At 45.3% G+C, this 26,032-nt stretch overlaps 1 protein-coding gene across 1 annotated transcript in view; it reads left to right on the plus strand.

Annotated features, from left to right (window-relative positions):
* Positions 1 to 25,695, plus strand: part of OLFM2 (olfactomedin 2) — an 84,506-nt gene extending 58,811 nt beyond the window's left edge. Inside the window, 7 exon segments of the mRNA XM_075577411.1 lie at positions 6,076 to 6,295; positions 13,541 to 13,647; positions 24,850 to 24,944; positions 24,946 to 25,157; positions 25,160 to 25,414; positions 25,417 to 25,449; positions 25,452 to 25,695. Coding sequence (XP_075433526.1) covers positions 6,076 to 6,295; positions 13,541 to 13,647; positions 24,850 to 24,944; positions 24,946 to 25,157; positions 25,160 to 25,414; positions 25,417 to 25,449; positions 25,452 to 25,519 — 990 coding nt within the window. The 3' untranslated portion in view covers positions 25,520 to 25,695.
* Positions 25,696 to 26,032: the final 337 nt, after the last annotated feature.

The raw sequence follows: 26,032 nt of genomic DNA on the forward strand, positions 1-26,032 counted from the left end.
GGGCAAAGTGCACTAATGGCAGTGACATGATTAAGGGGTCAGTCTCTCCTAGGAGAAAAGTGTACTAATGGCAGTGACATGTTTAATGGGTCAGTCCCTCCTAGGGGCAAAGTGTACTAATGGCAGTGACATGTTTAAGGGGTCAGTATCTCCTAGGGGCAAAGTGTACTAAAGGCAGTGACATGTTTAAGGGGTCAGTCCCTCCTAGATTCAAAGTGTACTAATGGCCGTGACATGTTTAAGGGGTCAGTCCCTCCTAGGGGCAAAGTGTACTAATGGCCGTGACATGTATAAGGGTTCAGTCCCTCCTAGATTCAAAGTGTACTAAAGGCAGTGACATGTTTAAGGGATCAGTCTCTCCTAGATTCAAAGTGTACTAAAGGCAGTGACATGTTTAAGGGGTCAGTCCCTCTTAGGGGCAAAGTGTACTAAAGGCAGTGACATGGTTAAGGGGTCAGTCCCTCCTAGGGGCAAAGTGTACTAAAGGCAGTGACATGATTAAGGGGTCAGTCCCTCCTAGGCGCAAAGTGTACTAATGGCAGTGACATGTTTATGGGGTCAGTCCCTCCTAGGGGCAAAGTGTACTAATGGCAGTGACATGTTTAAGGGGTCAGTCCCTCCTAGGGGCAAAGTGTACTAATGGCAGTGACATGTTTAAGGGGTCAGTCCCTCCTAGGGGCAAAGTGTACTAATGGCAGTGACATGTTTAAGGGGTCAGTCCCTCCTAGGGGCAAAGTGTACTAAAGGCAGTGACATGATTAAGGGGTCAGTCCCTCCTAGGCGCAAAGTGTACTAATGGCAGTGACATGTTTATGGGGTCAGTCCCTCCTAGGGGCAAAGTGTACTAATGGCAGTGACAGGGTTAAGGGGTCAGTCCCTCCTAGGGACAAAGTGTACTAATGGCTGTGACATGTTTAAGGGGTCAGTCCCTTCTAGGGGCAAAGTGTACTAATGGCAGTGACATGTAAAGGGGTCAGTCTCCTAGATTCTACTATGTACTAATGGCAGTGACATGATTAAGGGTCAGTCGATCCTAGGGGCAAAGTGTAGTAATGGCAGTGATATGGTTAAGGGGTCAGTCCCTCCTAGGAGCAAAGTGTACTAATGGCAGTGACAGGTTTAATGGGTCAGTCCCTCCAAGGAGCAAATTGTACTAATGGCAGTGACATGTTTAATGGGTCAGTCCCTCCTAGGGGCAAAGTGTACTAATGGCAGTGACATGTTTAAGGGGTCAGTATCTCCTAGGGGCAAAGTGCACTAATGGCAGTGACATGTTTAATGGGTCAGTCCCTCCTAGGGGCAAAGTGTACTAATGGCAGTGACATGTTTAAGGGGTCAGTATCTCCTAGGAGCAAAGTGTACTAATGGCAGTGACATGTCTAAGGGGTCACATCACGGTGCCTTTTTGTTTTTACCAAACTCTAAACACCTACAGTATAAGTATTTTTAACTCATTAAAGTCAGTGAGCGGAGACTTGACAAGGTTTAAATCTTCTCCCACTGCTGTCTTTGGCCAGATCCACCAAAGGAGGCTAACGTTCAAATGAACGGGGGGTAAAGACGGGCTAAAGCTTAGCACCCTTGGGCCTGATATCATTGTGTAATAAACGCGGCGGAGGAGTAGAAGAAAACGCAGCTCTTCCCCTTTATCTCTTTTGACTCTCTCGAATAAGAACGGTGGTGGGATAACGGTGAAGAAAACTCTTGGTTGACCACATTTAGAGGTCTCCAAAGAAATAAAATAGATTATTCTTTGGGAATAGCACTTTAATTTTTAAAAATAAATTGAAATGAAGGTGATTGAGGGCGAGTTTAACACCTAAGTATTAGAGGCCTCCCAGGATCCAAAGAAGATCACTGTCATTATACAGAACACCTGCATCGATAACACTAAAGTCACAAGCCATTGACTTGGTAATGGGAAGAAATTTGGATTTTTCCCTTTATTACCCAGAACACCGTGCATTGCCCGCAGTTATGCTAATGATGCCACATGCAAAACCATTGATGTCTTGTCCCTTTATGTCTTCGCTTTGCCTCTGACGTGCCAACCTGTATATGTAGTTGGAATTAATCAGATGGGTTCAGGAATGCAGCATATTATTACTACAAGCTGTTTCATATTTTAGGATATGTTTAATCTGTCAGATTGCAGAAATCACACTGCTGCAGAATATACTGTAGATCTACTTTTTTTATTTTTTAAATTCTGTCCGTTTGTGATATAATAATTAGGGGCACAGGTACAATACAGGGAGAGGAGGAACCGTTGGGAGAAGGGAATCCTGCCCCGCAGAGCTGACACTCTAATATACAGAGGGATATATTACAGTGAGAGGAGGGAACCATTGGGAGAAGGGAATCCTGCCCCGCAGAGCTGACACTCTAATATACATAGGGAAACATATACAATACCGGGAGAGGAGGGACCATTGGGAGAAGGGAATCCTGCCCCGCAGAGCTTACACTCTAATATACAGAGGGATACAGATACAATACAGGGTGAGGGGGAACCATTGGGAGAAGGGAATCCTGCACCGCAGAGCTTACACTCTAATATGCAGGCTAGAATAAAATATATAATTTGAGTGAGAATGAATGTAAAATAAATATAGTTCAGGAATAATTATCAAGTAGCATATATATATATATGACAAATAACAACTTTTTTCCAAATTTCTATGAAAATCCCCGCTGCCCCGGGATAGAACAACGTGGCAGAATGTGGCAGACGAAGCTTTAATGCCAGTCTGATGATGTCACCGCCCTCACTTGAGGAGGAAAGAAAAGCCTATGAACACCTAGGATGAGCCAAGCGGAGGAGTCTGGGAGAGGAAACAGCAAAGCCCGGAGTCTCCCTCAATCAGCGGCCTCTCGTTAAAATGCTATCAGCATTGTAATTGGATGCTTGTACTGCACCTTTACGAGTATTAGTATTAAATTAGCGCAACTAAAAATATCACTTGTGAGCACCTTGGTGCGTTCCAGGCAGGCCTGCAACCCGGCTTTTCACCATGATCTCTTAGTATGCAACCCTTCCACTCCAGCCAGGGATTCTGGGTAATGACAGGCCGTGTCACCTTTTGCGTCGAATCCATTGTAACCAGTATAAACGAAAGCCGGCCGTATTACACAGTTTAGATTATCAGCACTATTCATGGAATGGAGAGCCGACGGTAAGGGAGTCTACCAAAATTCAGTCACCGTGCATTCAGTTTTCATTGAATTGTGGGTAAGTGGTATTGCCCACACGAACCGTTCAGGTACTCTACCCAGAATCCTCTAGAGTTGGCTACAGAATACTATTTTTCATGGACTATTTGATCCAGGCCCTGTATTGTAGTGCCGACAGTGTCAACAAGTGCAGAAACTTGCTAAACACTGGGGTAAAGCTATTTACAGGTACTTTTAATAATACTTACAGTATAAAACATGGGATACGCAAATGAGCACACGACTCGCCTGTCACACTAAGCTTCTTAGTCATTTTTATTTTTTACATGGTCTCCTCATAGCTTTTGTGTGCTGTGTTAGACAGCTTAGCCTGGGACAAAAGGAAGGCAGAGCAAATTATCCGGCTGAGAGATAGCTAGTTGATCTTTCTGAACCCATCAGTGTAAGCTTGGTCATTGATTCTGCAATGCGATGTGAATATGGTAATGATTTAGAGACCAGACACTGTTCTGTCCCGAGCTCGCTGTGGCAAGTGAGTAGAGACAGGCAGCTTAACTCAATTCCATATACCAAGCAAGGGGAAGCTTCTTATTTTGCTGAAGTGTTTATTGGATACAGCATAGAAATAAAAAGGGGAAAGGGTACCGAGGGAAAACACTGTGGGATGGGAACAGTGGAGAGGAAAGGAGGGCCAGAATGACTAATGGGATAGTACTAGGGGTAGGTAAGTTGACTGGTCATGATGGGTGCTGGCTTAAAGAGGAAGGGGATATCACCTGCTGGGTAATGCAGCCAAATGAGGAGGAGGTGTTAGGAGTCTGGTGGTGGGACCAAGGGGATGGGGAAATATCGTGGCGCAGACAGAGGTGAGATAGGTCTGTGTATGTGTGTCTCGAAGCTTCTCACCTTTCACCATTGTGCCCAGTATTTTTGGAGATGCCACCTGGCAACCTAACCCACAGGTCCTCAATCCTACTTCACTCACCCAATTCTCATGTCATCCAGTGGTTATGCTACAGACAAGGATTCTGGGTAGTGGCAGGCAAATGGGCACACGTTAACGATTCTGCACTTCATTGTCCTATTTGTTATTTATATGATTGCCATGTGTATTACTGCTGTGAAGCGGTATGTACTTTAATGGCGCTATATAAATAAAGATATACATACATACATACATACATACATACATACATACATACAAGCTGTTTTATGCAGCAGGGAAAAGCTTTAGGGAAATAACCATTTATAATGGTAGGGAGCTAAATGTGACATGTTCAGTGTGCTCATTTGCCTCTCACTACTTTGCCACATACCTACAGTATACAGCGTTAGTGTCACGAGGGAGACTCCCATAGCGGGTAGGACCACGGTGGCCAGAACAGCAGGGAGCAGGCAAGACTCATCAGGGTCACAGGCAGAGAATGTGGTCGGGGTCACAGGCAGAGGTTGGAGGCAGGCGGCAGATAGCATGGTCAGGGTCACAGGCAGAGAGGTCAGAGGCAGACGGCGTGGTCGGGGTCACAGGCAGAAGGCAGTGGAGCAGGAACAGGACTGGGACCCGGGAACAGGACTGGGACCCGGGAACAGGACTGGGACCCGGGAACAGGACTGGGATCCGGGAACAGGACTGGGACCTGGGAACAGGACTGGGACTCGGGAACAGCTCTGGGACTAGCAAGCAGGAAACAAACAGGGACAAGCAAGTAAATAGGCAAGGGCCTTTAATTGCAAGTACAGGAACAGGTATCAGGAATAGGCTGTGGCAGAGAAGTCCAGGGAACACAAAGCAAGGCAAGGAGGAGCAGGAGACAGGAAACTACTGCACCGACACACTTTATTCGAGCAAATACCCAGTATGTACCTGGCAGATACCTGGAATGCGCCGCTCCTCCCCTCCGACAAGCCCCGTTGCGTTTGCCTTCCCAGCCACGGTTCATGCCTGGCTGACGGGCGGCTGATCTGTTAAATGATAATGATTAGGATTTAATAGGCTGCAATGCTTCGCATGTCTACCAGATGGCATAAATTCATGAATTGTAATGCAGTATATATATATATATACTGTGCAGTATTGCAGCCAGCGGGAATAAAATGCTTCAATCCCTGCCTGGAAAATACCTCAATGCACTCGGGCAGAAAACAGTCACAAACCTCAATACACCCGGGTATACCCGAATTCGTGGGACTAGCCGAGCTCGAATGAAGTGTGTCGCCAGTGTATATGGCAGGCAGAGACAGAAGACAGGAGCACCCAAGAGGAGACAATCAGAGGAAAACCCAGAGCAGGCAGAAACAGCAGCACACCCGGTGGTCAGACAAGGAACAGAAAGAAGGAACTCGTAAACTGTCCGGATATTCCTGACAATTAGCATTCCTCACATAATACATTGATAAGGTTGCCACACGGGATTGTCCCTCACTGACTTTCCCCGTTGTCCCGGAATGGTCTGCCGGGATGCATGATTGTCCCGTATGTTAGTGCCTTGACATGAAATGCCTGAACTTAAAATGACTGCAATGAAATCAGTAATAGATTTCTACTTGAGTGTCATAGTTCACTTTTTCGATAGATGGCGCCTTACTAAATTATTACAATAATAAAGTTAGGACACTGTCTGGTCATCTCATAACACCATGACCACCATCCCTACAGGCATTACTTGTTAGTTCAGTGTATGTGTTTCCCTGCCAGGCCAAGAGCAGTGTTGACAAAAAACAAAGAATATAGCGGTCAAGCAGGAGATACCATTCAGCTCGAAGCATTTGCAAATCCTTCATCACTCGTTATAACGTCACACTTTGATACTGGATTTCGGCATCTTATAAAAACTGAAATATGGCTTCCCTATGCATTGACCATTCTAGTGTTCTGATGACCCGCTATTGTCTTCTCCACAGGAGCTGAAGGATAAAATGAAGCAGCTTTTACCCTTAATCCCCGTCCTCGACCAGTACAAGTCCGACACCAAGATGATTGTCCAGCTGAAGGACGAGGTGAGGAACCTCTCCACCGTCCTGCTCATGATACAAGAGGAGATGGGAGCTTATGATTACGAAGAACTTCAGCAACGAGTCCTGATTTTGGAGTCCAGGTTGCACGCCTGCATGCAGAAGCTAGGTATATCTACCGCTCGGTGCTAAGCCTGATGAATTACGTGTGAGTGTACTTGTAAAGAGGGTGCCCCAATTGGTATCTAAGTGGATCAACTGAGTGTAATGTGCAACGCCTCCTATACCCATTGGTGGCCACATGACCAGGGTGATACCATTCACATTTGGTGTGCGTAAGTGGGTGATCTTTGTAATGTCTATGTGAGCAGATAAGGGTATAAGAGGGTGATCCTTTTGACAACTATGTGTAAACGGATGTGCGTGAAAGGTTGATCCTACAGTATTTAAGTTTATGGGGGTAACTGGTGTGTGCAAAAGGGTGGTCATATTGAAGTCTACGGGCAGCTGATGTGTGTAGAGGGGTCGTCTGACTTTTATGAACGGGATCCTGTTATCTATTGGGCAAATGACATCAATGACATATTGGGCAAAATGATATGTGTAGGGGGATGATCGTGACTTTTAAGAGGGCGATCCCATTAGTGTATATTGGGTCAACTGAAGTGTATAACTCACTGTGAATCACTAAGGGAGAAGAAGTGGCTCAGTGAGTAAAGACACTGACTGGCGCTGAGTGTGAAGCAGGGAAACCTGGTTCAATTCCCAGTGTCGGCTCCTTGTGACCTTGGGCAAGTCACTTTATCTCCCTGTGCCTCCGGCACCCAAAAAACATAGATTGTAAGCTCCACGGGGCAGGGACCCTGTGCCTTCAAAATGTCTCTGTAAAGCGCTACGTAGGACTAGCAAGAACATATTATTATGATTACAGTATATCAAAAGATCTCTCTTTTCTTTTTAACCATGTTTCAGTATGGATGTCACACTGCACATTATATTCCTCTTGAATACACAGCTCCTGGGTTCAATTTCACTCTCCCCTTCAATCTGTGTGACCTTTATCCAAGCATTAGATTATAAGATATTTTGGGGGCTGGTGTGATACCAGTAGAGTTCCTGCCCTAAAGAGTTTACCATCTAATTTCGGTACTCAAGGAGATAAAAATGATTTGCCGGCCTTTGCATTTGAACTACATTCACCTCTCGGCGTCTGCCATCTGCTCAATGACCACACACGGTGACCTCACTCCTCCGAGCCAGTGGAAGCGATTGGTTTTTTCGATCTCTTAGCTCAGCTCCTGTCAAATTACACAGTTCTTTTCCCCAGTGACTACCATAAATTAAAGTCCATCTCACCCTATGAACAATCTCGCCCTCTACTCAGATGTATTAAGAAAAACTAACCCTTGGTAGTATTACACCGTATGTTTCTTCCTTGTTCTTCGTCCTCATTCTCCGATATTTTATAAGGCCGGTTGCTCTCGAGTGAAGTTTTAATAAGAAGCTTGATTTAGGCTTCCCAAAACCTTTGCTGCAGGCAATTCGGAGTAGATTACTCTCTTCGGCCTCCCCCAGGTGGATTGGAACTGACTGGAGTAAGGTCTCTGAAAATTAGACAGTAGATACTCGAAAAAAAAGTGATTTTAAATACCAATAATAATCATTTGGTTTAGATATGGGACTTTTTCTATGTGATATGGGAATCTTATGGGAGGGACAGACTCCATGTCCCATAGCTCCCTCCTGTCTGTGTCACTGTGTCACCCTGCGGGGGAGGGACAGACTCCATGTCCCATAGCTCCCTTCTGTCTGTGTCACTGTGTCACCCTGCGGTGGGAGGGACAAACTCCATGTCCCATAGCTCCCTCCTGTCTGTGTTACTGTGTCACCCTGTGGTTGGAGGGACAAACTCCATGTCCCATAGCTCCCTTCTCTCTTTGTCACTGTGTCACCCTGCGGTGGGAGGGACAAACTTCATGTCCCATAGCTCCATCCCGTCTGTGTCACTGTGACACCCTGCAGGGGGAGGGACAGACTCCATGTCCCATGGCTCCCTTCAGTCTGTGTCAATGTGTCACCCTGCCGTGGGAGGTACAAACTCCATGTCCCATAGCTCCCTCCTGTCTGTGTCACTGTGTCACCCTGCGGGTGGAGGGACAGACTCCATGTCCCATAGCTCCCTCCTGTCTGTGTCACTGTGTCACCCTGTGGGGGGAGGGACAGACTCCATGTCCCATACCTCCCTCCTGTCTGTGTCACTGTGTCACCCTGCGGTGGGAGGGACAGACTCCTTGTCCCATTGCTCCCTCCTGTCTGTGTCACTGTGTCACCCTGCGGTGGGAAGGACAGACTCCGTGTCCAATAGCTCCCTCCTATCTGTGTCATTGTGTCACCCTGCGGTGGGAAGGACAGACTCCGTGTCCAATAGCTCCCTCCTATCTGTGTCACTGTGTCACTCTGCGGTGGGAGGGACAAACTTCATGTCCCATAGCTCCATCCCGTCTGTGTCACTGTGACACCCTGCAGGGGGAGGGACAGACTCCATGTCCCATGGCTCCCTTCAGTCTGTGTCAATGTGTCACCCTGCCGTGGGAGGTACAAACTCCATGTCCCATAGCTCCCTCCTGTCTGTGTCACTGTGTCACCCTGCGGGTGGAGGGACAGACTACATGTCCCATAGCTCCCTCCTGTCACTGTCACCCTGCGGTGGGAGGGACAGACTCCATGTCCCATAGCTCCCTCCTGTCTGTGTCACTGTGTCACCCTGTGGTGGGAGGGACAGACTCCATGTCCCATAGCTCCCTCCTGTCTGTGTCACTGTGTCACCCTGTGGGGGGAGGGACAGACTCCATGTCCCATAGCTCCCTCCTGTCTGTGTCACTGTGTCAACCTGCGGTGGGAGGGACAGACTCCTTGTCCCATTGCTCCCTCCTGTCTGTGTCACTGTGTCACCCTGCGGTGGGAAGGACAGACTCCGTGTCCAATAGCTCCCTCCTATCTGTGTCACTGTGTCACTCTGCGGTGGGAGGGACAAACTTCATGTCCCATAGCTCCCTCCTGTCTGTGTCACTGTGTCACCCTATGGTGGGAGGGACAGACTCAATGTCCCACAGCTCCCTCCTATCTGTGTCATTGTGTTACCCTGCAGTGGGAGGGACAAACACCATGTCCCATATCTCGCTCCTGTCTGTGTCACTGTGTAACCCTGCGGGGGGAGGGACAGACTCCGTGTCCCATAGCTCCCTCCTGTCTGTGTCACTGTGTCACCCTGCGGTGGGAGGGACAAACACCATGTCCCATAGCTCCCTCCATTGCGTCAAAAGGGATCATTTTCCAGCGATCTCTCTCTTCTATTATCATATCAGAGTGCGTGGATCACACTGCACAATGTGTCCATCTTAAACACACCGTTCCCACATTCAATCCCACCTTCCCCCTCAATCTCTGTGGCCTTTATTCAAACATCAGATTAAAAGATCCGGATTAAATATGTTTGATAGAATTTCCTAATTTTTGCCTGTACCCTTCACCTCAAATGAGCTCCTGGCCTACAGAGCTGACAATCTAATTGTGACACTCGGGGGAGATGACGTGTTTTTTTTGCCAGCACTGTGGAATGAAACTGCATTCCCCCGCTCTGTGTCTGCCATCTGCACTGTGACCACACACGGTAACCTCACTCCTCTGAGCGAGTTGAAGCTATTGGTTTTTTTTTGATCTCCTAGCTCAGCTCCTGTCAATTCTTTCCCCAGTGACTATCATAAATTAAAGTCCACCTCCTCATATAAAGATCTCTCCCTCTACTCGGTGCCCCAGAGGTATTAAGGGGGAAAAAAGCCTGATTTATGCTTCTCAAAAACCTTTTCTGCAGGCAATTTAGACTCTGGGAAAGAACAAATATTAATATGTTAAAAGCAGATTACTTTTTTATAGCCTCCCCAGCTGGAAATGAAACGACTGGAGTAAGGTCTGATAACTAGAACACAGACAATCGAAAAGCATGATTAGGACATCGTAGCTTTTAAAGACCATAAGAATTCGGATTTTTTTTTGTATATGGGGTATTGGTCTCTTCCTTTAAAACCAGAGACAGAACATGAAACACAGACAGAGCTCAGTGCACATCCAGTGAAAGTTATACACGGTACAGTGCTTAAATATATATGTATAGATATCTATTAAATAAAATGGTCTTTTAGTTTAACATTTTGGCCAAAGTTTTGTAAGCCCCTGAGCCACTACACGGCAGACCACATCTCAAGGGTCCCTAACACTAATATAAATTCTTAATAACCTGTGCATTACCAGGAAGAATGATTTATAATAAATCTGTCAAAATTAGTTGCATAGTTCTAAGTCTGATTGAAGCTTTTATTAACCTGTACATTACCAGGAAAAGCACTCTTTTCTCTGCATAGTAGATAGGTTTCTTTCCACCATACACAGCCTTATAGTGGCATTAGCACTCCTGACAGTGGAAGCACATTCATTAATATGTGCACAGGTATACTAATAACCACACTGCCTATAGGAGTCTTTGAGCCTCTGCACATTGTGTTCTGTGTTTAACAGCCCACTCCTTTACTATTTTGGAGTCAACCAGTTGCTGTTAGGTGGCTACATGTATCCACCATGAAACCTTTTTCTGCATACTAGATAGGTTTCTTTTGATCATACACAGTTTTATAGTGGCATTAGCACTCCTGACAGTGGAAGCACATTCATGAATATGTGCACAGGTATACTGACAACCACACTGCCTATAGGAGTCTATGAGCCTCTGCACATTGTGTTCTGTGTTTAACAGCCCACTCTTTTACTATTCAGGAGTCAACCAGTTGCTGTTAGGTGGCTACATGTTGGATTGTAGAGAGAGTCTACACTTTCCATTTATGGATTTATGATTTGCAAAGTGAGCACACACTGGTTTGAAATACTGATCTTTTTGTCTGTACCTAGCATATTATGATCTATTTCACATTTCACCTTCACCATCTGGGACCTGTCTGACACCTGAGACAGGTATTGAACAGCCCCTCACTGATACCAGCATACACCTAATTAACCACTAATAGGGATTACTGTATACCGGCTCCCTGGGACAATTTGATCCAATTAACCTCAAATTGTCGCCTTACTTAGTTACCCGGAATATCATATATATTCATCATAGGGTATCATATATGTGCGTCATTTGTTGAATTTTAACACCCATTATTTTAATTAGTATAGCATTAAAAATTATTTTTAACATTCACATTATACATCAGGGGGTATTGAGTGCTTATAGTGGGTTCTTGCCTCTTTATTACTTACATTGTGACCTTTGGACAATTAATTTTCTTGTGCCCTCGATTGTATCTGCAAAATGATATGTACAGCACTGTGCACATGATAAACTCCATGGCCCATATTTACTAAGATGTCTTCTGCCGTTATCCGTCTTGTGGTGCTGGAAGACACATTAAAGCCCATGACCCATACATTGTGTATTTATTAGTTGCCCAAATATGTGAAATAATGTACAGTTAGGTCTGGAAATAATTGGACACTGATACAAGTTTTGTTATTTCGGCTGTGTACCAAAATAAATTCAAGTTGCAGTTAAATAATGAATATGGGCTTAAAGTGCAGTCTATCAGCTTTAATTTGAGGGTATTCACATCCAAATTGGAGGAAGGGTTTAGGAATTACATCTCTTTAATATGTAGCCCCCTCTTTTTCAAGGGACCAAAAGTAATTGGACAATTGACTCAAAAGCTGTTTCATGGACAGGTGTGGGCTATTCCTTCGTTATTTCATCATCAATTAAGCAGGTAAAAGGTCTGGAGTTGATTCCAGGTGTGGCATTCGCATTTGGAAGCTGTTGCTGTGAACCCACAACATGCGGTCAAAGGAGCTCTCAATGCAAGTGAAACAGGGCACCCTTAAGCTGCAAAAAAAAAGAAAATCCATCAGAGAGACAGCAGAAACATTAGAAGTGGCCAAATCAACAGTTTGGTACATTCTGAGAAAAAAAGAACGTGCTGGTGAGCTCTGCAACACAAAAAGGCCTGGACGTCCACAGAAGACAACAGTGGTGGATGATCGTAGGATCCTTTCCATGGTAAAGAAAACCCCCTTCACAACATCCAGCCAAGTGAAGAACACTCTCCAGGAGGTAGGCATATCATTATCCAAGTCTACCATAAAGAGAAGACTTCACGAGAGCAAATACAGAGGGTTCACCACAAGGTGCAAACCATTCATAAGCCTCAAGAATAGAAAGACCAGATTAGACTTTGCCAAACAATATCTAAAACAGCCAGCCCTGTTCTGAAACAGTATTCTTTGGACAGATGAAACTAAGATCAACCTGTACCAAAATGATGGGAAGAAAAAAGTATGGAGATGGCTTGGAACGGCTAATGATCAGAAGCATACCACATCATCTGTAAAACACGGTGGAGGCAGTGATGGCATGGGCATGCATGGCTTACAATGGCACTGGGTCACTAGTGTTTATTGATGATGTGACAGAAGACAGAAGCAGCCGGATGAATTCTGAAGTGTATAGGGATATATTGTCTGCTCAGATTCAGCCAAATTCAGAGAAATTGATTGGACGGCACTTCACTTTACAGATAGACAATGACCCAAAACATACTGCAAAAGCAACCCAGGAGCATTTTAAGTGGAATATTCTACAATGGCCGAGTCAATCACCTGATCTCAACCCGATCGAGCATGCATTTCACTTGCTGAAGACAAAACTTAAGGCAGAAAGACCCACGAACAAATAACAACTGAAGACAGCTGCAATAAAGGCCTGGCAAAGAATCACAAAGGAGGAAACCCAGCGTTTGGTGATGTCCATGCGTTCCAGACTTCAAGCAGTCATTGCCTGCAAAGGATTCTCGACAAAGTATTAAAAATGAACATTTTATTTATGATTGTGTTAATTTGTCCAATTACATTTGAGCCCCTGAAATAAGGGGACTGTGTATGAAAATGGTTGCAATTCCTAAACGTTTCATACGATATTTTTGTTCAACCCCTTGAATTAAAGCTGAAAGTCTGCACTTCTATTGCATCTTGGTTGTTTCATTTCAAATCCATTGCGGTGGTGTACAGAGCCAAAATTATGAAAATTGTGTCAGTGTCCAATTATTTCCGGACCTAACTGTATAACTCCTCTAGAGAGAGGCAGTAAAATAAACACAGCCTGGTGGGGGGAGAGTGGACACGAAAAACCTTTTTCAGAAACGCAACAGTCCTTGCCAAGGGCTTTGCATCGATGTATAACATGAACCGGGGAGAAAAAAGGGTGTAGGAGGACAGATATACACTCGTGAACGTTGTAGATAGCCAAACTTTCAGAACTGGTTGTCCTTTGATGATGTCCCATGGTCCACTTGTCTCTTTTCTGTTCTAGGTTGTGGAAAGCTCACAGGTGTCAGTAACCCGATCACAGTACGCGCCTCTGGATCAAGGTTCGGGTCGTGGATGACGGACACAATGGCCCCCAGTGCCGATAATAGGGTGAGTAGAGTAAGGACCAATATATTTGATATATTTATTTCTCTTACCATCTCCCCCGGCATCACCTCTCCCCCCCCCCCCCACCCCACACCAGCACCATCTTCCCATGAAAGGTGCAGTCAGTGACTTCAAATGGCACACATTGCCATGACAATGTGATATCATGACGTCACTCGGTGTCAAGTTGCCATGACAACAGGGTGTCTTATGGAGTCACGTAACGTCCCGTTGTCATGACAACGCAGCGCCATTTGACGTCACGCTGCTATGTTGACAGGATTTGCAGGGGGAGATGCCGTCGACCCCGCCCGGAGATTAGTCGCTTCAACCCATAGCCTGGAGATAAGTGGCTGAAACCCGTAGTCTCAGGGTTAAACCCGGAGTGGTGGCAACCCTGGTAAGGACCGTTTAGGAAATGGTCAAGAGAGTGTCCCAACTAGAGTTTAGCGATCATTGCATTTGGACCACCAAAGCCAGAGACAAAATACAGGATTCGACTTGCTGTCAACCACCTGTCAACAACCACAGAGGAAAGTGACCTGGAGGTCACTATATCTGGTGACTTAACAGTCTAACCGAGGCAGCCTGATGTAGCAGTAGGAAGGACACGGGAAGGTGGCGACATCACTTTGCAGATCATTGGCAAGAGCTCATCTACACACCGGTGTTTAGACCTTGAGGTCACATCTCCAGCAGGACAGAAATAACATAGAGATGGTTCCAAGAAGCTCAGGGTCAAGATGAAAGAATCTTACCATTGAAATCGGTGTCGCCTAAAGATACCACAAAAACAGAGAGAGAGAGAGAGAGAGAGACAGAGACAGAGACAGAGACAGAGACAGAGACAGAGACAGAGAGACAGAGACAGAGAGACAGAGAGACAGAGAGACAGAGAGACAGAGACAGAGAGACAGAGACAGAGAGACAGAGACAGAGAGACAGAGAGACAGAGAGACAGAGAGACAGAGACAGAGACAGAGAGACAGAGACAGAGACAGAGAGACAGAGACAGAGACAGAGACAGAGACAGACAGACAGAGACAGACAGACAGACAGACAGACAGAGACAGACAGACAGACAGAGACAGACAGACAGACAGAGACAGACAGACAGACAGAGACAGACAGACAGAGACAGACAGACAGAGAGAGACAGACAGACAGAGACAGACAGAGACAGACAGAGACAGACAGAGACAGAGCATGTATATGTGTGTAACATGGCACTAGCAAACTCCAGCTTTAACAATCCTTAAAAAAAAGCTCGCCAAAGCAAGATTTCAAAGGAAAGTGTTTTTCAATCCTACCAGGCAGCGCATAATGAAAACTGTGCTTCATTCAACACGGAGCATACAGCAGGATCTGAACTTCCTGGCTGCTTTTACTTAATCTGTTTTTATCCCCTGTGGAATAAGCCAGTCGGAGCTAATGAAATTAAAGGATTTATAAGAAACCTAAATAGCATGACAAATTAAATGTCTCCATGGTTATAATAGGGGGTTTAGGATTCCAGTGCGCATGAAGAAGAGACCTGCGAGGTTTAGAAAGTTCTGTACTTGTGAAGAAGAGACCTGTAGAGTTTGAACATGCATGTACACGTGAAGAAAATACATGTGAGGCTTTGAAAGCTTTGTACACGGGAAGAAGAGACGCGTGAGGTTTGGAAAGCTATGTACACATAAAGAAAAGATATTTGAGGTTTGGAAAGCTCTGTGCACATGAAGATGAGACCCATGTGGTTTGAAATGCTCGGTAAACATGAATAAGAGACCTGTGAGGTCTGGCAAGCTCTGTTCATATGAAGAAAAGACCCGTGAGGTTTGGAAAGCTCTGTACACATGAAGAAAAGACCTGCGAGGACTGGCAAGCTCTGTACATATGAAGAAGAGAACCGTGAGGTTTGGAAAGTTCTGTACACATGAAGAAGCGACGCGTGAGGGATGGAAATCTCTGTACATGTGAAGAAGAGACCCGCGAGGTTTGGACAGCTCTGCACACGTGAAGAAGAGACCTGCGAGTCTTAGCTTTGCACACATTAAGGATAGACCCGTGAGGTTTGGACAGCTCTGCACACGTGAAGAAGAGACCTGCGAGTCTTAGCTTTGCACACATTAAGGATAGACCCGCGAGGTTTGGACAGCTCTGCACACGTGAAGAAGAGACCTGCGAGTCTTAGCTTTGCACACATTAAGGATAGACCGGTGAGGTTTGGGAGTCTGCACACATTTCCGCAATGACCTAACACTCCACAAACTCCAGATCAGATGTACAATGATGATTCGGGCTGGCCGAGGCACAGCCCTTAACTCTAATACACCAGCAGACTAGCAAATGCTAATACCAAATCAGCACAGTACCACACTGCGACCCGGAGTTCGGCGACAGGTATGAATTATGATCAAGGTCAAGGATATCTAAAGGATTTGTCCCCAAGGGGGCTAAGACCTTCTGTTTCCAATCCGCCGCTGTTCCCTTCACTTACTGCCTCTTATTTTATTCTATCCATTATCTGTCTCTCTCTCCATTGATATATCTATCATATCCTTCACTCTCTCCTCTAATCCCCACGACACCCGCTTCTTCACCTCTACTTCGCAGTGGCCCGGGGCCAGAAAGCGTTTTAAGATAGACTCGAGGCTTTCATTAAAAGCATAAACTTGGAGGGTGATTAAAGAGCGATTCCGCCGTCAATCGTATCATTTTTTTCCGCGGGGCGAGTCTGCGAGGCAGATGCTGTTGGCGGACAACTGGGCTGAAGCACGAAGAGGAGTTCTGTAAGGACGCCCGTTGAATGCAGAGGTGGGGGTATGGACGTGTACTGTACCACTGCTTGGTAGGGCCACGGGGCACCGGAATGTTGACATATGACGTTGGTTATCACGTTCCCTGGATGTTACTGGGGGGGGGGGGGGGGGGTTCACTGAAACAAAATGTCGTATTTGATATTTTTCTCTTCCCCCCTCTTGCACCCAAGGGGTTAATAATATTATTTAGTGATGGTGTAACTGTTCCAATTGCCCCATATAACCTTTCCCTATAACTCCTCCTATTACACCATACCTCCCTATAACTCCTCCTATTACCCCATATAACCTCTCCCATAACTCCTCCTATTACCCCATATATCCTCTCCCTATAACTCCTCCTATTTTCCCATGTAACCCCTCCCTATAACTCCTCCTATTACTCCCCATATAACCCCTCCCTATAACTCCTCCTATTACTCCATATAACCTCACACTATAACTCCTCCATTTTCCCCATATAACCTCTCCCTATAACTTTTCCTATTACACCATATAACTTCTCCTTATAACTCCTCCTATTGCTCCATTTAACCTCCTCCCTATAACTCCTCCTATTGCTCCATATAACCCCTCCCTATAACTCCTCTTGCTCCATATAACCCCTCCCTATAACTCCTCCTATTGCTCCATATAACTTCTCCCTATAACTTCTATTGCTCCATATAACCCCTCCCTACAACTCCTCCATACTGTACCTCCTTCTATTGCTCAGTATAACCACACCCTCCCAGTATAACTCCTCTCTAAAACTCCTCCTATTGCCGATATTTATTTATATAAAATGTTTTTACCAGGAAGTAATACATTGAGCGTTACCTCTCGTTTTCACGTATGTCCTGGGAACAGAGTTATGATGACAGATACCTGGTTACATTAAATGAACAGACGTTATACATTATTTTTACAGTTAAAGATAATATGTAATTATGGCATATGAAGCTGTTACAGACCAGATTAAAATGTGATTGTAAGAGAAGGAGGAGCGGATTGATTCCTTGTTGAACCTTGGGACCGTGAACAGTCTTTTGGAGTCAGATCTCAGATGATAAGTGCTGCATGTGGTAGGGGGTTAGGAGCTTGTTCAGATAGACGGGTAGCTTGCCCAGAAAGTATTTGAAGGCAAGACAGGAGAGATGAACTTTGCGCCTAGAGTAGACTCAAGTGATGGCCAATCTAGTTCTTTGAGCATTTCGCAGTGATGTGTGTTGTAGTTACATTGTAGGGCAAAACAGCATATTGAGTTGTAGAGGGTGTCCAGTTTTCTAAGGTGTGATTGGGGTGCTGTGCCATGTACTAGTCCCCATAGTCTATAATCGGCATTAGCATCTGCTGTACGATGCACTTTCTGACCAGCAGGCTTAGGGAGGATTTGTTCTTAAAGTCACTTAGTTTGGCATAGGTTTTGGAATTCAGAGTCTCAATGTGCATCCCAAATGTTAAATGGGAGTCAACCCATATGCCCAGATATTTGAAACTAGTGACAGGGCCTAGGATTGTATTAGAGCTGGTTCTGATCTGTAGCTCTGTACAGTAGTTGGTAGCTTTAGAAATTTAGCCTCAGACCCAAAGGCCATCATTACAGTTTTGTGTGTTTAAAAACAGTTTGTTTGGGGAAATGCAGTATTCAAGTCTTGAAAAAATCAGATTGAAGTACGTGTCAAAGGCTCGGGCTGTGTGCATACAGTTTGAGATTGTATCATCCGCATACATGTGCATTCAAGCTGCCTTACAAGTTGTAGATAGATCATTAATGAAGACTAAAAGAGTAGTTGGCCCAGAACAGAGCCTTGCAGGACCCCACAGGTAACATCCAAGGAGTTAGAGCCCTAGACAGATATTGAGATCTACTTGATAGGTATAAATGAAACAACCTATCTCGCTTAACAAAATAACATGATCAACAGTATCAAAAGCCTTTGAAAAATCCAGTAATATTGCACCAGTGAGATGTCCCCGTTCCATTCCACACTGGATCTCATTGCAAACTTTTAGCAGTAGGTAGTTACCGTGGAGTGTTTGGGGCGACAGCCAGATTAGAGTTGGCTAAAGAAATTAGTCTTGTTATAGCAGTCGCTTAATTGGGAGTGGACACATTTTTCCATGACTTTGGAAAGTATTGGGAGAAGAGAGGTTGGCCTGCAGTTGGCGACAGTGTTTGTGTCCCCATTTTTGAAGACTGGGACAACTCTGGCGGTTTTCCAGGTCTGTGAGATGTGGCCTGAAGACAAAATAGAGTTGATATGGGAGGCAAGCGGATTGGCAATGGGTGGAGCACCCAGTCGTAGGATCGTTGATGGCACTAGGTCTGGTCCACATTGGCTGTTTAGATTTAATGTTAGGCGCGCCTGTGTAATATCCTTTTCAGATACCAGGGCAAATTTAAAATTGCGAGCACTGTTGGCAGGGGGTGGAGCTCACAAGGTCAAGGTCATTTGGTCGTGGCCATTGTACCACAACCAAATCTCCAACGTCGTTTAGGTCAGTTTTAACCCATGGAAGGTGAGCCCCACACACACTCTTCTTCTGCGTAGCGGAGCATGGGTGCCACCGAGCTTTAAGAACTCGGTTTGGAAATAATTAAGCACAGAATCGGGGTCAGGTATCAGGTCGATTCTGTACCAAGGGCAGTTGGTAAGATCAGCCAGAAATTGTTGTGAGTTAAAGTGTATAAATGTTCTAGTGAGGAGATTTTCGGACTTGACCTGGGTGGTCTGATTTCACTTACAGAGTACACTATTGCACGGTCACTGAAAATATCAGGTAGGATACCAGAGGATTGGATTCTGTTTGGACAGGAGGATAGAATCCAATCTAGCAAGGAGTAGTGACCAGATTTTAGGTTTGTCCGTGTGGGTTGGGAAATTAGTTGCGTTCAATTTAGTGACTTGAACTATGTCCAGATTTGGTTGTTTTTAGGGTTAACCCAATTGAGGTTGACATCCCCAAGAACTAACAGCTCACTTTTTCCATTCAGAGAGGAAATTGTGCCAAGAAAATGTGTGACATGTGTCAGCGATTGTAATTGGGCGGTAGGGCGGGCGGCAGATGCCGACAAAAAGAATAGACGTAGAGAAGGGGAGACTAATTGTGCCAATTATGATTTCAAAAGAAGGTGGGCTTCGGGGGGGGGGGGGGGCGCATTTTGTCAGTGTAAATTGTAAGGAGTTTTCAATATAAAATAACACCCCTCCTCCTCTCCTTGACCTACCTTTCGTAAAAATGGTGTATCCTTGAACAGAGATAGATGCATCAAGGGTTTTAGCCATGTTTCGGTGATAACGATGGCTTTAGGCTTATGCAAAAGAAACCATGCCCTTAGTTCATCCAGTTTGGGCATCAGGCTTTGCGTATTTATATGGGCGACAGAGAGCCACTTTTGGAATTTGAAAGGGGTGTTCTCGGGGACTATGTGACAGAGTTGGAAACGGAGGGCCTGGGTTGAGACTCCCTGCTAAAGAGAGTCGCAGTGCAAATAGCCCTGCATAAGGACGCTATATAAATGTTGACATACATAAATAAAATAGAAATGTGAGTAATTGCTGGCAGGCCACACAGTCGCGATGTTTGCCATTAGAATGAGTGGTGTTAGGTGCGCTGGTTTTCTGAGCTCTCCGCCAACATTCCGTAGACGCTGAAAGGCTTTTGAGTAGTCCAGGGTGTATAATCACATTGGGTGTGAGGCAGGATGGATATAACCGCTCCCTATACATTCTCCTTTTGCTCCATGTAGTTCCTTCCTATAAATCATTCTACTGCTCCATATAGTGTAAATGCTCCCTATAACTCCTCCCAAAACTGGAGCACCCCCTGTCGGTGGTCTTGTAAGACCTCCTCACTCTCTCACCCCCACTATTTAACTCCCCCCTTCTCACACTACCCGACTGTAGTTTTCTCCCCCTCTCGCTCACTCTCCCCATCTTACTTATCCTCACTCTTCCTCTCCCTCCCTTCCCTTATCCCCGCTCTTTATCCCCCTGCCTTCTTTAACGCACACACTCTCCCCTCCTCCTCTCACACTCTCCCTCCCTTCTATCACTCACATGCCCCCTCGTCTCACTCAATCCCCCTCTGGCCACACAAAATTCCCCCCCTGACACGTACAATTCTACCCCACAAACACACACAAACAATTCCACCCCACACAAACACACAATTCTACCCACACACAATACACCCTCACAACAGCCCCCCCACAATAATCACACACAATACCCCCCCTCCCCAACACCCACACACAATACCCACATAAAATATACTCACACACAATACGCACACACTCACAAAAATATCACTTGGAGATGGAAGGCCTCCAGTGCAACGCCGATTCCCGTGCCCACGCGCATCTTACGCCCAACTTTTGATGCCGACTGGCAGGGGAGGAATGCCTGCTGCAGCAGCAATCAGATGCCCAGCAGTCAGGTGCTGAAGTTGGGTCTGACCTCGAGCCAGGCCCAACTTCCAGCACTGCCCCCCCCCCCGGAATAACACTGGGCCATGACAGATGTCTCGGCTCCTCCCCCCCCCTATTAGCAGCCCTGCTCCTATTACACCATATAACCCCTCCCTCCCTATAACTCCTCCTATTACACCATATAATCTCTCCCTATAACTCCTCCTATTACACCATATAACTGCTCCCTATAACTCCTATTGCCCTATATAACCCCTCCCTATAACTCTTCCTATTGCCCCATATAACCCCTCCCTATAACTCCTCCTATTGCTCCATATAACCCCTCCCTATAACTCCTCCTATTGCTCCATATAACCCCTCCTAATAACTCTTCCTATTGCTCCATATAACCCCTCCCTATAACTTCACCTACTGCCCCATATAACCCCTTCCTATCACTCCTCCTATTACCCCATATAACCGCTCCCTATAACTTCATCTACTGCCCCATATAACCCCTCCCTATTACTCCTCCTATTACCCCATATAACCCCTCCCTATAACTCCACCTACTGCCACAATAACAACTTACCATGACTCCTCCTATAACTGCAATGTGCCATGAATAATTAAATATAATGAATGATATTAATCATAGGATCAATAGTATTGTATTTTACGACCAATGACTTACATCATCCAATGTATGATTTGACTACTTACGATTAATGGTACTGCGCAGCAGAGCGAAGCCCCTAGAGCTCTCTTATTTTGCGGCATTAATATTATGACGGTACCAAAGACAAGAACCATGTATCCTCTTACCTAATAGGAATTAGCAGTATTATTATGTAGAATTGATTTAGCGGAGACAGACCGTTAAACCCATCACTCATGTCACTGCCATTAGGTCACTTCGCTCCTACCTGGGACTGGCCCTTTAACCCATTACACACGTCTCTGTCATTAGGTCACTTTGCTCCTACCTGGGACTGACCCTTTAACCCATTAAACACGTCCCCGTCATTAGGTCACTTTGTTCCTACGTAGGACTGACCCTTTAACCCATTAAACACGTCCCTGTCATTAGGTCACTTTGCCCCTACGTGGGACTGACCCTTTAACCCATTAAACACGTCCCTGTCATTAGGTCACTTTGCCCCTACGTGGGACTGACCCTTTAACCCATTACACACGTCCCTGTCATTAGGTCACTTTGCTCCTACGTGGGACTGACCCTTTAACCCATTAAACACGTCCCTGTCATTAGGTCACATTGCCCCTACGTGAGACTGACCCTTTTACCCATTAAACACGTCCCTGTCATTAGGTCACTTTGCCCCTACGTGGGACTGACCCTTTTACCCATTAAACACGTCCCTGTCATTAGGTCACTTTGCTCCTACCTGGGACTGACCCTTTAACCCATTAAACACGTCCCTGTCATTAGGTCACTTTGCGCTTACGTGGGACTGACCCTTTCACCCATTAAACACGTCCCTGTCAATAGGTCACTTTGCTCCTACGTGGGACTGACCCTTTTACCCATTAAACACGTCCCTGTCATTAGGTCACTTTGCTCCTACCTGTGACTGACCCTTTAACCCATTAAACACGTCCCTGTCATTAGGTCACTTTGCCCTACGTGGGACTGACCCTTTAACCCATTAAACACGTCCCTGTCATTAGGTCACTTTGATTCTACAGTATGTACATGGGACTGACCCTTTCACTCTCATTAATGCACTTTGGTCCTACATGGTGCTGACTTTTCTAACCTATTAAACATATCACTGTGTTTGGATCACCCGATCCCATATTGGACTCTGTGTGGCAATGCCTTTACTTCTACATAACAGCGTAACCCTATTGATCCTTAGCAGTAACACAATCCAAGTGATAGCCGCCATCCATTCTAAGCAGTAACACTATCGACTGCAAATTGTAATACAATTAAATCTCAGTCGTAATGTCATCGGTCCCGAGCGCACGTGTAACACTATTGATCCCCCGCAGCAGTGCCATGCATTTTAAGTAATAGCACTACTGAATATTGGTGGAAATCCCATTAATGCTAAGTGGGAGGGCAATGTTATCTATGGCATTGTTCATTCTAGGCCGTGACGCGATCCATTCTGCATTTCAATGCAATGGCTCTTCAATACTGATACTGAGATGGGTGTTTATCAAATGATCATAGCTATTATTGATTCCTAATCACTATTGACTTGAATGGCAATACCAATCCTATACAATCTTTAAAGCCGTGACTGAAGGGCTTATAAAGTCAGGGTAATGTGTGTAGGTCACCTGTTTCTGTAAGAAAATTGGAACAATGGTTTTTATTTTCCTCTCTATAACTTCTCCTATTGCTCCCTACAGATGTAGCCCCTTCTTCCCTACAGATGTATCCCCTTCTTCCCTACAGATGTAGCCCCTTCTTCCCTACAGATGTAGCCCCTTCCTCCCTACAGATGTATCCCCTTCTTCCCTACAGATGTATCCCCTTCTTCCCTACAGATGTAGCCCCTTCTTCCCTACAGATGTGGCCCCTTCTTCCCTACAGATGTAGCCCCTTCTTCCCTACAGATGTATCCCCTCCTTCCCTACAGATGTAGCCCCTTCTTCCCTACAGATGTAGCCCCTTCTTTCTACAGATGTAGCCCCTTCTTCCCTACAGATGTAGCCCCTTCTTCCCTACAGATGTAGCCCCTTCTTCCCTACAGATGTAGCCCATTCTTCCCTACAGATGTAGCCTCTTCTTCCCTACAGATGTATCCCCTCCTTCCCTACAGATGTATCCCCTTCTTCCCTACAGATGTATCCCCTTCTTCCCTACAGATGTAGCCCCTTCTTCCCTACAGATGTAGCCCCATCTTCCCTACAGATGTAGCCCCTTCTTCCCTACAGATGTGGCCCCTTCTTCCCTACAGATGTAGCCCCTTCTTCCCTACAGATGTGGCCCCTTCTTCCCTACAGATGTAGCCCCTTCTTCCCTACAGATGTATCCCCTCCTTCCCTACAGATGTAGCCCCTTCTTCCCTACAGATGTAGCCCCATCTTCCCTACAGATGTAGCCCCTTCTTCCCTACAGATGTGGCCCCTTCTTCCCTACAGATGTAGCCCCTTCTTCCCTACAGATGTGGCCCCTTCTTCCCTACAGATGTTGCCCCTTCTTCCTACAGATGTAGCTAGACTTAGTTACATACAGTGCTGTCTTAACGCATGGGCACGCTGGGCAGTTACCCGGGGGCACACACGAGCATAGGGGCCCCATTCTAATCCATGCACAGACCAGAATTTAACACTCATTTTACGTTCACGACCGCCTCAACATGCAAATCTCCCGCTAACTCGGTAGAAGGAGACAAATTACGACTTGTAGCGGAGAGTTGGCGGGACCCAGTGCACTGCTTTGCCCGGGGGCCTATAATGGTGTTAAGACGGCCCTGGTATTGTAGTAGATGAATTTGAAAAAAGATGTATGTCCCATCAAGTCCAACTGATGCTAAATTAAGATGACAGATACTTTATCCTATTTTGATCCAGAGAAGCAAACGAAATGTCTCATAAGGAGAAAATTACATTTCATCCTGACTTCAAATAATGGTAATCAGATGTGTCCTTGATCAACAGCCTTCCCATATTTACTTGTTTTGTATATGCCGGTATACCTTTTCTTTCTAAACATATCTACTGTATCTGCCATCACAGTCTCCATGGGTAATGAATCCCACAGTGTAACTGCCCTTACTATAAAGAACCCTTTCCTTTGTTGCTGGTGAAATCTCCTTTCCTCCCACTTTAAGGGATGACCCTGAGCCGTTGTACTGCTAACTGCTCCCTATAACTGCTGCTATTACTCCATATAGCCTCGCCCTACTGCCCAACTCCTCCTATTGCTCCCCACAAATATTCTTTTAGGTCAGGGAGAGATACATTCCAATCGGTCACCCTAAGTCTGCTGAATTTTAGCAGAACATCTTCTCTCTTCTCTTTCAGGTCTGGTACATGGATGGCTATTACAAGGGCCGCCGAGTTTTGGAATACCGAAGCCTCAATGACTTCATCAAAGGTCAGAACTTCGTCAGCACCTTCTCCCTCACCCTGGGCCGGCACTGGTCACGTCGTCTACAACGGTTCCCTGTTCTACAATAAGTACCAGAGTAACATTGTAGTGAAGTACCACTTCCGGTCGCGCAGCGTCTCCGTCCAGAGAAACCTCAATAACGCCGGCTACAACAACACCTTCCCTTACTCCTGGGGCGGCTTCTCCGACATTGATTTCATGGTCGACGAGAACGGACTCTGGCCGTGTACACAACCAACCAGAACGCGGGGAACATCGTGGTCAGCAAGATGGACCCTCAAACCTTGGAGATCCTCCAGACCTGGGACACCGGTTACCCGAAACGGAGTGCCGGAGAGTCCTTCATGATCTGCGGCACCCTCTACGTGACAAACTCCCACTTAGCAGGGGCCAAGATCTACTTTGCCTACTACACAAATACTTCTACGTATGAGTACACGGATATCCCATTCCATAACCAATACTCGCACATATCCATGCTGACTACAACCCACGAGAGAGAGTACTTTACACTTGAATAACGGTCATCAAGTTCTTTACAACGTCACCCTCTTCCACGTCATAAAGACTTCTGGGGAATGATGTAGGACAGTCATCTCCCACTTTTTTGTTTTTTTAATTTCCTTCTTTTACAGTCTGATAATTCCGTTCTTTCTATGACACGCACAGAACACAATAAGACTTTCACGTGGTTGAGTGAGCATGGTATCAAATATACTTCTTTCTTTTCTTTTCTTTTTTTTTTCCGGTGGCAAATAAAGATGATATTTGACATTGGTACAGTTTAAGTGATCGTTATTGTTCTTTTTCACGAGAATCTTTATGATTAAATATATACAAAAAAATAGCTATGTGTGTATATATATATATATATATTATCACTACATATATATATATATATATATATATATATATATATATTGTATATATATATATATATATACTGTATATATACGATATATATATATATATATATATATATATATATATATATATAATATATAATATATATATATATAATATATATTTATATATAGATAGATAGATAGAGACAGTGCGGAGGTTAAATTCCTCCTGCAGAGACTAGTTACAGGT

The sequence above is a fragment of the Ascaphus truei genome, chromosome 20 (assembly GCF_040206685.1).
Source record: "Ascaphus truei isolate aAscTru1 chromosome 20, aAscTru1.hap1, whole genome shotgun sequence".
NCBI lineage: Eukaryota > Metazoa > Chordata > Amphibia > Anura > Ascaphidae > Ascaphus > Ascaphus truei.